The sequence below is a fragment of the Falco rusticolus genome, chromosome 9 (genome assembly GCF_015220075.1).
Source record: "Falco rusticolus isolate bFalRus1 chromosome 9, bFalRus1.pri, whole genome shotgun sequence".
In the NCBI taxonomy this organism is placed as follows: domain Eukaryota; kingdom Metazoa; phylum Chordata; class Aves; order Falconiformes; family Falconidae; genus Falco; species Falco rusticolus.
Genome location: NC_051195.1, coordinates 12,025,934 through 12,040,181, shown reverse-complemented (window position 1 = coordinate 12,040,181; position 14,248 = coordinate 12,025,934). Strand labels below are relative to the sequence as shown.

The 14,248-nt window shown below is 34.9% G+C and overlaps 1 protein-coding gene across 1 annotated transcript in view; it reads right to left on the bottom strand.

Annotated features, from left to right (window-relative positions):
• NRG3 (neuregulin 3) overlaps positions 1-14,248 on the bottom strand; it is a 419,699-nt gene that overhangs the window by 236,742 nt on the left and 168,709 nt on the right. The window contains exon 2 of the mRNA XM_037400881.1: positions 12,545-12,674. Within this exon, the coding sequence (XP_037256778.1) occupies positions 12,545-12,674 (130 nt within the window). The remainder of the gene's footprint in view (positions 1-12,544; positions 12,675-14,248) is intronic.

Here is a 14,248-nt window from a genome sequence, read left to right as displayed (position 1 = left end):
TAAATATTTTAGACTGAAATATTTTAGGAAATGCAAAGATTTTTTTTTTTTTTGCCTATTAGTAAGAATTTTTATGCAGACTAGCCATCTAAGTGACCCTGAAAACATCAGCTGATCCTACACTGCATAGATGATCTTAGTTCAAAGTAAGCTTTCTGGTATGGTTGCAAAGTTAGCACACCTGAAGTCACCAACTATGACAGCTACATGGCCAACATGCATGGGTGCAGCCAACAACTAAGTAGACTGAATCAGTCTTCATCTTCTGCCCCAAAAGTGGTACAAAGGCCTTTGTGAAATCATTCCCATGAACTAAACTTACTTAAACTTTGTAGAGCCAGAATTCAAGATCTGGAAAGCATCACTTTTGAGGTAAGACTGGAAAAGTTAGCCTCCAGAAAGACGCATTGTGTGGAGGAAGTGATAAACTTAAATAAGCTGTAAAAAGAATTTACAAAGAAAGCAGTAATGTTTCCATGCTAAACAGAACAAGCAGTAATAGGCATGAATTTCTGCTAAAAAATAATTAGACTGCACCTCAGAAAAATCCTTCCTATGGAAAGATGAAAGATGACTCAAATGTATTGACCAGGAACATTATAAAATCACCAATCTGAGAGGTCTTTCAGAGAAGGTCAGACAGACATCTGACAGAAGTTTACTGCCTTTGTGTGACCATGAATGACATCCCCAGATCCTTTTTGAGCCCAGTTTTCAATGACTGTATTAGACATCTACCAAAGGTGACTAAAGTCTAAAGAAAAGAAAAATCCCATTAACGATGATAGCTGAAAATAAGACTAAAAAAAGCAAAACGAGTGTATATTGTAAAGACCATCTTTTGTTGGCTTTATTCCTCAGGTACAATACTGCACGTATTGCTTTTAATTTTAAATACTGAAGTGGTTCTAATAATATAATATTCCCCTTAATGAAATTGCAGATTCAGTATTAATCAAAAATACTTAAAGAGAAATATTTATTATAATGTCTACTGTCAAGACATGTTCTCATAGTGCTGGTCTTAAAAATCCCTCCTCTGGTTCAATTCACATGGACATTTGTAATATACTGTGGCACCAATACCCATCATTTTCAATAAACGCATAATAAAAACAGCAGTTCACATCTGAGCTCTGAAACAGCAGGGGACACTGTGAAATGGTCCCATCCTACCCAGTGGCCTTAAAGAAAACAGAAACATTGAGCATTTGTGGCCGTATTTTCATTAGTCAATAACTGAAACTTTTTCTCAAAGTACTTGCATACAAGACCTACAGATCTTGGCAAATCAGAAATTCATTTTATGCCATAAACTAACAGTTGGCTCTGCTGTTGTTTTTCTGCTTTCTCCTCTACTCCTCTTTGCAGGAACGTGGTCCTCTATGGTTTACAGATTCAAAAAAACCAAAAGCCTTGGGGGTTTGGTTTGTTTGGGGGGGGTGGGTTTTTTTGGGGGCGTTGTTTTTGGTTTGGGGTTATTTTTTTTAGTTGAAGGAGAACAAAGCAATGCCTCTGAATTTCCCACAGGTCCAATTTTAATTTGAAGGGGAAAATGAAAAAAAGCACAAGGGGAAAAACCTGTTGAGAAATATAAAAAGGCTAGATATTTAAAAGTCATCTAACCGATTCCATCCTGGAAAAACTAGAACAAAACATATAACTAAAAACATATCAAACCTCTGGAGTTTGGTTCTATTTTCTGCAATTCAAAGTAAAGTTCTGAGATAAGATCACTCAAGTCCTCACCCTCCCTAAAATTACTACTAATATTTTTTTCTTTTGTCTTCACGTTGGACAATTAATATCAAATTTCTGATTTTCGGGGCATAAGGCAGCAAGAGATTAAGTCTAATTATCCTAGATACTGTTCTTCAAGTTGCTTCTTCTTTAAGCACAAAATTAAGAGAAAAAGACGAGGGAAGAACGGATGGCTACACATAACCAAATATGCAGAAATCACTTGAAACTGTAGTTGCCATGACTGAGCAGAACAGAGACGTGCAGGGGAAAAAAAGTGTATGCAGCTGTAATATTCATCTGTCTGTTTAAAATAATTACCCAAAATATACTCTAATATAAGACACAATGGAATTTTCAAATTTTATTCAACCCGAGTATTCCTACTGAAATCAGTCGAGGACTTAATTAAGTAGACGTAAGACCAGTTTTGAACATTAAACTTTTAGAAGTGACCAAAATCCTGTTTCAGAAAACAACAAAACCTATTTAAAAGTTATTCTGATAATTACATGATGAGGTAAAAATCACATACACATTCATACCAGAGCCTGAAATAAACCTTCTTTTTCCAACACACGTAATATTACAATAAATAGCACACATCAATTTTTTCTCTACAATATTTATATTTTATGGTGTGCCTCTATTTTCCCAAGATGCAAAGTTCTTTGAAGACTTCATTTCATACATGGAGTGCCTAGCAGGGTATTAGAAATATATAAATTCTATATTTCTATCTATTAAAATATATAAATACATAGATATCCCTTAAAAACTTTCTGTCCTAGACTATACCAGACCCTGTACCTGAAAGGTAAGTAATTGGAACATCTCTGAAGAAAGATGATCTTCATGCTTTTTTTGCCTCTAACTTGCTACTGTGGATTAAACTTGCTTGAATAATATCAAGATTTAAGGAAAAAAAACAATGAACTTTCTCCCTTATTTACTGCAATAGCATGTCTAAATTCCCCAGAAGTATAATCCCTTCAAATCTCACTTTGTCCCATCACAGCTGTGCATCTAAATGATGTCATAACCATGAAGTGCCACATAGGAAAGATCTGTACAAAGCAAGAAAGAATATCTAAAAAGTGTCCAATACGGCCGATAAAAATTCCTTTTTCCTAGAGATTCTGAAGAAATTCATAGATAGTTACTTTTGAGTTTGAAACATCTGTACTGCTTCCATAGTTGCAATTTAAGAACAAGCTTGACATCAGGCAAAAGTGCTTTCTTGAATAATCTCCTATGGTGTCCACCATTATAATCCAGACTGCAAAACAGGCAAATGATAATTTTTAACTGTTTAAGTTCCTTTTACATGGCCTTAGTAATTCATAGCAGAGGCTTGCCCTTCGAAAGTAATTCCAGAGATAACCTCTAACTTCGTCTCTGTATATGACATTCCTCTGTCACACGTCCTTTATATTTCAATAGCGCAATTAACAAGATACCACTGGCACATTATAAGTATCTTAAGCAGCCTGCAGTTTGACCTCAAATTTGTATGCCAGTCAAGTAGAAGTCAAATTATTACTCTAGTTTTCTAACACTAGCCTTTTTCAACAGCATAATTATTGTAAAAACTGTAGTTTTCAATCTAGCAAAGTGACTGATAAAGCACAAATATAGCCCAAAAGATCACAGCATGGTCAAGACTGGAAGGGACCCTTGGAGATCGTCTAGTCCACCCCCCTGCCTAAGCAGGCTCACCTGGAGCAGGCTGCACAGGGTGGTGTCCAATGGGTTTTGAATGACTCGAGAAGAGACTCCACAGCCTCTCTGGGCAGCCTGCAATCACAAAACATGTTTCCCCAACAACCTTCTGGAGATACTTCTGAACACACCTGACATAAATTTTATACTTGGCATTTCTTATTAGATACTCCTTTTTAAATACTGTTGGCAGGTTGCTTAAAGAGTTCATCACTACCTGCACTGGACTAAATTCAAGGAACTTGTTTCAAATTCAGATGATCCATTCACTCCTAAACACTACAGTAATGGGTATAGGCAAAGAACCAGAATATTTATCTCTTTAACATAATTCATATATGACAGTTTGTCTGCCTAGCTAATCTCAGATACACAGTTTTCATAACGGTACAGAATCCACACATTTTTACCTCACTTCCCCTCTTCCTATCACAGATAGTAGGAAGGGCTTGCTTTGCAGCAAGGGGTAGAGGAAATGGGATTTTCTGTTCTTCTCATTTACATTAATCTAGATTAGTAGTGGATTAAATCTTGGCAACTAGCATTTTAATATCATTGGCATTTGTTTCTATTTAAATGACTCAACTGTCCAGAGTTTATTTCTTCTCCTAGCAAGGTTCCTTCCAGCAGATCTACTGGGAGAAAGTCTGCAGACAGGGTTAGGTTGGAAATGTTACTGCTTACAGTGTACTTAAGGCACTGGTAAATATAAGAATTTAGAGAGATTTCAGATGTCTGCATTACGCATTTCACAAATTCCTTCCTGCCTAAGGGAGGTAAAACAAACAACAACAAAAACCCTAACTCATTTCCAAGTTAATTTAAAAGCAGTTTGATAGCAGAATATTTGCATACGTTAGCTTCAAGGCAGATGCAGCATATGCCGTCAATTATTTGCACCCATGCCTTTTAAGGTTTTCTTTTCTACAAATACTTTGTACTACAGAATCTATACAGTCCCTTTTTCACTGGCAAGTTTTGGATAGCAAGGTGAGAAAAAAAACAAATTCTTATAAATTTATAGAATATTCCTTTGCAGGGAAGGACTCTAGCATTTTGTATTTTTCCAATTTCCAGAATATACCTTTTCATCCTTTATTTAGTTCCAGACAGCATATACTGATATAACCTGATATACTGATATAACTGAAAATAACTTTATTTTCCCTTTGGAAATAGGAAACAGGAGACAGTTTCTTCCATTAACAGATCAACTTTCCTCATGGAAGTTTGTATTTTACATAGAATGGATTTGAATCATCTCTGCCAGTGGAGATACGCTATACAATCAAGATGCCTTGCTAACCTATAGTGACAAGACCCAGCTTCAAAAACACGTGTAGGCACAAGAAAAGGTGGTGATAAAAATTCAAGGTTCCACCGGCTTTACATATTCTTGCTAGTGAGACACAAGAATAAATGTTAGCACAGCATTGCTTCCCGATCTCCCACTTAGGTGCCAAATCAAGAAATATAAGAATTATTGGTAGTGGCTGGGGCCGGGGGGAAGGCTAACTCAGCTGCTGGTCTGGCAACTACATTTGCCATTTCTCTCTACTGAAATTGAAGGTTATAGTCCAGCACATCCTTCAGCTAAGTGAAGGGATCGTGCCAAAAGCAAAGGCAGCAGAACTGGGTCTCATACTCTTCCAGTCCTCCAGAAAGAGATGATAGTTAAAGCTTTCAGAAATACTTTTGTTTCACTCACATTACTGGTTGTTCTAAGAAATTATACTTCTCTTATGGTTGAGAAATAACTGTGTACGTACATAAATGAAAGAATTAACACTGATTTGACAGCTATTATCTGTGAACTACAAATGTGTGGCTTAAAAAGTAGGCGAGGGACATACTAAGCCTGTAACTACTTTTCCCATAATTCACGCTAACTGAAAATGGATTTACATTAGTCTTTTATTATTCTGGGAAAGAGAAATGAATTCCAGTTTTTCAGTCCTCCATGCTGACATAAGCTTAAAACCTATTCATTCTCTTAAGCTTCAGCATTAACTTTGGATGCACAGCTACCCAATTTCTCCTTTATTTCTTCTTCTTCCTCAAACTCTTTCAAGAATAATAATTTGAATAAGCATTTCAAACAAGATTAAATGGACTATGGATCTTGATTTATTTCTATGGACATTTTCTTATATCAAATGAATCACAGGTGAGTTAAGTTTAATTAGTGTGTAATTTAAATATCTGGGCGTAAATTTTATGTGTATAGTATTTTGTGGCTTTTACCTTATTGCTCTGACAGGAGAAGTATATCTTCATCATAACCTGAAGCAGAAGTGTAATTCATGACTTCAAAAGACAGAAATGGAACCAAGAAATTACTGTTACTGTTAACTAATCAAAGTTTTTCAAAGGAAATCATTAGGAAATCTGGTTTGTTTAAGGTGCTCAGCTGAAAGCAAGTAAAATCTGAAATACTACGAATACCAAGTACAGGATCTCAGTAGAAACTTAAAACCATCACTATATAGAAAGCTTTATTTTATGCTTTCATTTTTTCATGAAATTAATTTATCCTCCCCCAAATAATAAGATTAATAAAAGTTGTTTTCAGAAAATGTTTAAAGGATGAGAATAGATGTTCTACCAGTGACTTCTCTGGTGAACAGAGCTGCTTATGCATGCAGGAACGATACCCAGAGCAACAACAGTAATAAAGAGCAATTTATTGCAGTACTCAAAAACTTAAGCACGTGCTGAAGGGTGAATTTTTGTAAACACATCAAGGAAAACGTCTGTCATGTTTGAAATACAGACTGTTACACTGCTGCATTAAAACACTCAGTTTTGCGGATATTTGAAAGTAATTGAACTTTGTAAGACTTTTCAATTTGAATATATACATTTTTTCAAGCTGAAAGTATTTTCTGCCACAGACGTTACAGAAGATTGAAGAACGTAAGTATCTGCTAAATGCAATAATCTAGAAAATAATCTGTAAATAAAAACTACTGTAAAATGGAGTGTTGAGACTGTGAAAATTAATCAATAATTACTTTGACAAGAAGCTTTCTTGAGAGCCCCTATCTTTGAATGTTAAATTATGAAAGCACAAATCAAGTGTTGAACACAGCCGTGTTTAGTGTACCTCTCAGATAACATGCTCTTGCACTGTTTCACCAGGGGAGGATGTTAAAAGACTCAATCTTTAAATTTAAAAACTAATTGTGTTTTATTGTAATCTCATACCACAAAATCAGACTTGAAGGGTTTTAATTTTAGAGGACTATTAGAAAAAGAAGATGGATAACCGAGAAAGTACTGTTATTATGCAGGTGAAGGTTAGTATTTGGAAAAAAACAACTTCGTTTTGATTCCAATTAACTGATCCTAATTAAATGAGCTCAAATCCTATGTGTTGATTACAGAAAATTTCAGACCAAATGGTAAATATCCTGTAAGATCAGGTAATACCAAGAAAATTACGATACCTAGAGATGTCTACCATTCGATTTTGAGATTCAGAAACCATTATTCTTCACAATTTACATCTAAAAAGGTTTAAAAGGATAAAACAAGCATGCAACAGCAAACTCATGCAATGTCTTCCTATAATTTCAAGGGGCAGGAGCTTGAAAGAGAATGCACAGAAGCAGTTTGGTTTTTCGGGGTGCTTTTTGTATGAAGGAAAAAAGTATATCTAAAACTAGATATAAAAAGTATGAGGTTTTCTAATAAAAAAGGGAAAAGCAAATTGCAGATTTGTTATTAATATTAAAGAAATAATGGTTTTTACTTATTTGTTGTTTACTAGCACTGTCTTGAGTATATGAATATAGTTGACCTGATTCTGCCCTTGGGCTGTGCAATCCACGTGACTGTAGTCTTGGCCAGAAATTCTGCTTCCTAACTTCTTACAGGCCAGAGTTTTGAAATGTATCACAGTCACAAGGTTTTAGGCCCACAGGCTATTTCCTTCGAGCCAACAGAAACAATTACATTGCTGAAGGCAACCACAAGTTGTGAAAGCACTGCTGAATAAGCTGGTGATAGAATAATAATGCAGTGTGATATCTATTAAAATACAGGTGCTTAACAACAGCTTGGAGCTACCTAATGTGGTATTTCAAGTTCACCTCAGCTTTTCTTAAGTAAACATGGAAGTAAAAACTGTAGCATTTCCAGCTACTGATGTGTGCAACTACACAAATATAACCTAGATATGTGCTCCAGCTACGCTCATAAATCAATAATTTTCACAACAGGAGGGCTGTTGATTGCCCTTGACATAGAAAGTATCTTAAATTTTAAGCACAGCTTTCTTCCTCCTTTAAATTCTTTTAGCTGTATGGTATGTTGCCAGCTTAATGCAACGGAGTATTTTTGATGAAGCTAACGTTGTAATACTGTAAAATTAATTAAACGCTTTATTTTTTCAGTGCTATCCAGTAGTGAGCAATTTTGGGGGTTTGCTGTATTTACAAGTTGCAAGTGCCCTGGGAAAGTGTCACTAACACAAGATGGGGGGGGACGACACACAAAATGGATTAGCTGGTACTTCAAGACACCTAGGTCAGACTGCAAAAGCCTAGGTAACAAGCCACATAACTAAAATGAGGATACTATATTTTTATCCTTTTAGATGTTTAACATTGTTAACTGCATGCATCATATGCCATGCTCAGAGCTGTTCTAAAGTCCCATTTGTTTGATCCCTTTCTCCTGCTTTTCCTGGCAGCAAGAGCTACGCCTGGATTACAGTTACTACTGTGCAAAAGACTCACAATAAAACCTGACAGTATATAAACCATTTATCCAAACTGGACTTTCATTAAATGGGAATTTAATCCTTTTGGTCTCACAACAGATTTTAAACAAAGCCGAGCAAAACTAGTATCATTTTTTAATCAACTAAGTGAAAAAATGGTAATTTTTATGCTTAAAAATGAGCAAGATCAATCAATCTCAAAATTCATTAGAGCAAGACAGATGCATCAGAAGTAGCCTGTCCTGTGAAATCTGAGAACTCTCGAATAGCAACCATAGTAATGCTCTTTAGATGTATATGTACAGCCTGCTGTAATTTGATTAACTGGGAATGATATTTTGTTTACTGTGCATTTGTGAATATGTTCTTTCACTCTCTGTTGTTAGAAAATTTATTCCGGTTTTCTACCGCTTGTATTGTGAAGGAGAGATGAAGGACAGGAAGAAAGGACAAAAGAATCTCTCATCCAGTGTATTCAAATCAATAAGGAGGACATTACAGTTCATTGCCAATGCCAAGATTTCCAGTGCATATACAATAGTCTTAATGGCTTCTTTCAGAAGAGAAATTTAACAGCACAATCCTCTTCTCCCCTCAAAAGTTTTAAATAAAAAAGTTTATTTAGTGGCTAAATAAATAAACACATTCACCCAGTGTTTTCCAGTCCTAAATGGGTAATCAGAAGAAAATGAAGGGGCTAAAAAGAAAAAAAAAACCCCAACAAGTAGGATTCACGCAAAAAACCCACCCAAAACAACAACAAAAAAACCCAAGACACTCCCCCCAAACCCACTGTCACTTGAGATAGGGTCTTTGAAGTAAAATTGTAAAGACAAATCCTAAACTACCTTTTTTTTTTTTAAAGCCTGCATTATGTAATACCCAGTTAAATGCTGACATGTCAGTGTTGACTGTCTACTTGATTTGTTTTGTGTAAACAACAAATAAAAGCACCCTCACTATTCAGCTTAAATTCTCAAGAAGGCAACAGGGAAAGAAAACCGAAAAAAAATCCACCAGCATATGGAGAAGCTAAATTTGATGTTTCTCTACTGTTGACCTACCCTATCCTTAAAACAAGCCTGTGTTAAACCATTCACAAAAATAAATACTGAAGTCACACCTTTAAAATAGCACAAACAACATCCAGCGTATCTTGTTATCTAACCACGCAGGAGAACTCTGCCAGTTTACATCCCCAGGAAATTTTTTATCAAGAGACAGGGAGTAAAAAAAAAAAAAAAAAGGAATTATAGAATTCAAAACTGTAAGCGTTCCTTTTTTTTTTTTTTTTTTTCCCTTTTCCCCTCACTTTGTCAACTAAACTAAAAAACAAATCCCATGACTTCAGGAAACCTCCACTGTAGGTGGCTAAGACTGGAAGATGCATGAGCAGGGCTGCTTCAGACTCCCTTGTTCCCAGCGGTCTCCTGCCACTGGCCTCCCTCTTGCCCTTTAGCAAGGGTGCATGCTAGTCCTACTCGCCAAAATTCAAGGTTCAATCTTAGTAAGGCATGTATCTCAAAACAGAAAAAAGTTATAAGAGCCAGTGCTCTACAACATCCAGCTGCCAATGCCATTACTGACTGCTGGAGTTCAACACATGCTCATCTATCGTCACACAAGAGTATGATGAATTTTGTCAACTCTGAAAGGTGCTTGAACTGCCAGTTGAGATGTTTGCATTGACAGTGTGGTTCATGAGCATACAGAAGAGGTCCAGGATCTAACTCAAGTATATATTAATTGCTATCAAGTATCTAATTTTTTTTTTTTTTGCTTTAACAATCATTAGCATTTTTGTCCTTAAACACGTACACACAACAAGAACAACTGCCTAAGCATATAATTTACTAACACTCTTTAAACCTGAGGAAGTGGGACCAAAATTTTTTGCTACATCAAGGTCTTCGATCTTCAGCTGTTCCACATGGCAAATTCCCATTTCAGGAAATTGGTGCTCTGTTCCCAGAACATACACAAAATCAAACTCCCAATGAAAATACACAATGCAGCTTGATTCTGAGAACAAAGTATCATTTCACTCTCTAAGTCTTCATAATTCTGCATTCAAATGATTTTTTTAATTGCAACGGGAATTCCACAATGCTTTCATTCTCTCAGGGAAAATTACTTTTTTCCTACTTTGAGGGCAAATACAGTACACCAATATTGTATTTTTCTATATGCTTACATTCTAGCTGCTATTTCAGAACATGGTTCTAGGCTACAGATAGAAAACCACCTGCATCCTACTCACTACAACACTGGTTCTAACGAAGAGACACATAATCTGTTACCAAGGTAGAGATACAGAATTTGAAGGTCAAATTAAAAGGTTTCTCTTCATTAATGACATACATATCAGTATCATAAAAGTGATCCTGAACAAGCTGCTGCTTGCAGTGTTGAAGGTCCTTACAAAGCATTATGACTAGTTTTATCACCTTTTAAATTTTAAAAGGTGTCTTCTCTTGCTATATGAATTTTTATTGCTTTATACGTGTCTTTTCACGCTGCACACTTGAAAGTACCCACTGAAATAAGCAGATGTTTAATTCCCAGAGAACGTGTCAATGCCTGAAACTTGTACAAGCAATGCAAACCTGTTACACACAGGAGCCAACAGATTCACAAATGACACCCACATTTCCCTATGGAAGAAAAACCTCAAGAGAAAGCAATGAAAAAATACCACTCTGCTGGAAAGAACGAAAACCCATCACTCCAGCTTCTTTAGTTAGGGGGGAAAGCTTGGATGGAAAAAACTTCTAACCCTTAGTCAGACTGCAGCATTACAATCACAGAAAATAAACAAGAATTTGTTTATTTTTATTTATTGTATATATAAACATATTTATATGCAAATAAATAATATATATTTATTATTTAAGAGGAAAGATCTTAAAAGTCAAACAAACAAACAAACAAGAGACTGATTTCTTATGAAATAATATTTTAAATATCTGCAGGAGTATAATCCATACAGTTTACTACAATAGTCTGTTCAAATAAATTTACCACCCTAATTAAAAATCCTCCTATATATCAATTTATCAATGCTATTAATTTGTATTAGTTTTGTGCAGTTTGAATATTCTGATCCGCTCATGACACTAAGACTGAAAATCACACACCTGCTGCTTTGACAAAAAAAAAATGTTTGTTTTTTTTTGTGAAAGTTGAAAACCTCATCATTTTTCCCATAATTAATGACTCATTTTCATAAGCATGCCATAAGACGACAAAGACGATAAATGAACGGTCACGGAAGCATATACAACTGAATGGGGAAAAATTACCAGCTTAGTATTAAAAGCAAAAATCTTAGGAATACTGTTCTAATGATAAACAGACTTTCATCAATCCTGAAATCCATAAACTTCCACTTTCAAACCAGGCACCTACAACTTTGTGACTTTTTTTTTTCCTACTTTCAGTGGGATTTAGCAGCTTAAGTCCCAAATCACTGAGTAAAGCTTCTGAATATCTTGGATGCATTATTTCTATTAGTGTTATACATGTATTTATATGCTAGTTTAGAATTTGGCATATAAGCATCTTAGATACACCTTCTGTATGCCACATACAGTATCTTAGGAGTAAATTAAAACATCACAAGTACAGGTTTTCATTTTGGACCACTTCCGTTTAAAAGATCGTTTGAATATTTCAGAAGTATTTTTATTCTCATCTTTATGAAGATGTTACAGTATTCCTTCTGCATATCACTCCCTTTTACTGGCTGCTACATCTAGAATACTTACATCTGGAGATCTGGCTTGCTTTCTGATAGTCTTTCAAATACATTCAAGGTGGTGATAGATGTTAACAGAAGTTCAGGAGTATAAAACTGTACAGCAGCTATATAGCAGGTTCAGATGGATATTACAGTTTATTTTGTCTTTCAGTAACTAAACTTAAGAAACCCTAATTCTTAAAACTATTAACTGAACAAGTCTTACTCTCAGTCAATGAAAAGTGCATAAAGCTGTTGTCAAAGCTCCACTTTGAGCACCCAAACTAAAGGAACACTTTGATATGTAGAAGAACCTAGGATTTTAACGTGTTAAAAAACCCCAAAACATTAATCCTTACTTGTTTATATGATTACAAAACAGAATATTGAAGATTTTTCTTATCTGTAAAAATAATCAAAATGTTGCTTTTTCTATTTTCATTTTTCTATTTCTAAAGATTGCAGATTAGTGAAAAAATCAATTACCAGAGTTGCAATCAAATTGGAGGCAAATGTCATTGCTTTATAACATTCTAAGTTTGAATTTTTACGTTTTTCTAATGCTTTCTCCCTTGGACAAAAGACTTTTTTTTTCAACTTCTTCACAAATGACTTACCGGCAGTGTTTATGTGATCCTGTTAAAGTTTCAATCACAAAGCATTCCCCTTCATTGAGACAATATGCAAGATCCTTGTCTTTGCATGGCTTAAAGTGCTCAGATCGCTCAGTGGAATACGTTGTAGTATCTATGGAGAAACAAAACAAACAAAAAAAAGAAAGGCTAAATATTGGATGTTTTTAAAGTATACATTAAGTAAATTTGATCAAATTGGTCTCAGTAACATCAACTGATCAAGACAGACTAATTAATAGAAATGGAAAGCACAGGGCACACAAAATTCAGTGTAATCCCAACATTATTTGCAATGAAGCTTCTTAAAAAGATTCACAAAAGGAACCTTGTATTTGGAAATACTACCAGGAAAATGAACTAGAATACAGCAGGGTTCAGTATAATTTCAAGTACTTGTAATTTCCAAAGTATCCCTTCCAAAACGTAAGCACACCTATTTTGTATTCTTTAACCAAGAGCTATATTTTTATATTAATATACTGACATATGGTTTTTAATAAAATACTTTTCCATGAAAAAGGAGCAAAAATACTGAATATAGTAACAACCTTAAAAAAACAAACCCACAACATAAACCACACAACAAAAGAAAACAAAGCCAAAAACCTAAGGACAATGCTAATTTGAATCACCAGTCACAATAATTGGCCTAGAACTTAAATACAAGCAATGCACCACAGATTGTGTCATTTCAGGTACACTATCTGTTAGGTTTCTATAGATCTGTCCAAACACCCCAGCAACACAGTTCAAAAACCTGATTATAGTTTGGACTGTTGGCTGTAACTTTGGAATACGCAGTTACATGATGAGATTTGGAATAGGCTGACAGCACGTCAGGGTGAGCTATCATTCCTGTCTTCTAATATATCTCTTTAACCTTCCCAATCCGGTTGGATTATTCAACAATTAAGTGAAATTTTCAGAGGAAGACGTCTGATAGATATTTTAATTTTCTTCACTAAGGCAAGGTTCTTTCTAATGAAGTGTGATTTTCAAAGTAGACACTGATTTCCAGAGCACCATGATTCAATGTCCTTATACAATCTTAATTCTCAAAGTTTAAATTCCTACTCATTTTGTGGGGAAAAAGACCAGGATTTAATATACTATATGTTAAAATTATAGGTGGACGTTATGTACCATACAGACTATTACAAAATATTCTGCTGCCTGCTATCAAAGGAATGAAGCTGTGCTCAATGCACATAGAACTTTACAAATTCAAAATTATATAAACACATTAAGTTGCTCTTTTCTCATAACTTGATATAAAGTAAATAGCCAACAAGTTAATACCAAGGTGAAAATCAAAACACTGAAATACAATACACCTGTAAGTACTGTCCTGAAAGACAACTCAAGTAATTGTAAAAGTCTTTCAAAGTAACTTTTTTTTCATTCTTAGTGTATTATCTCAAATAGCACTACAAGTTTTCCTTGTTAACCAGACTAAGCAAAGGAAGATTAATAAAATATTTGAAAAGAATAAGAAAATCCACACCCTGATCTTTGTATGCAAGACTTTTTTTTTTTTTTTTTTCTCCCCACCCAGAGAGAAAAATACGGTAGTTTGAAGTTTTCAGTGGAGAGAAAAAACATCCTGGGGATAAATTTCAAAGTTTCCCTTCAAATGCTTTTGCAGATTCAGAATAAAAGGTCCTGCCATTTTCCCCCTGACAGCAA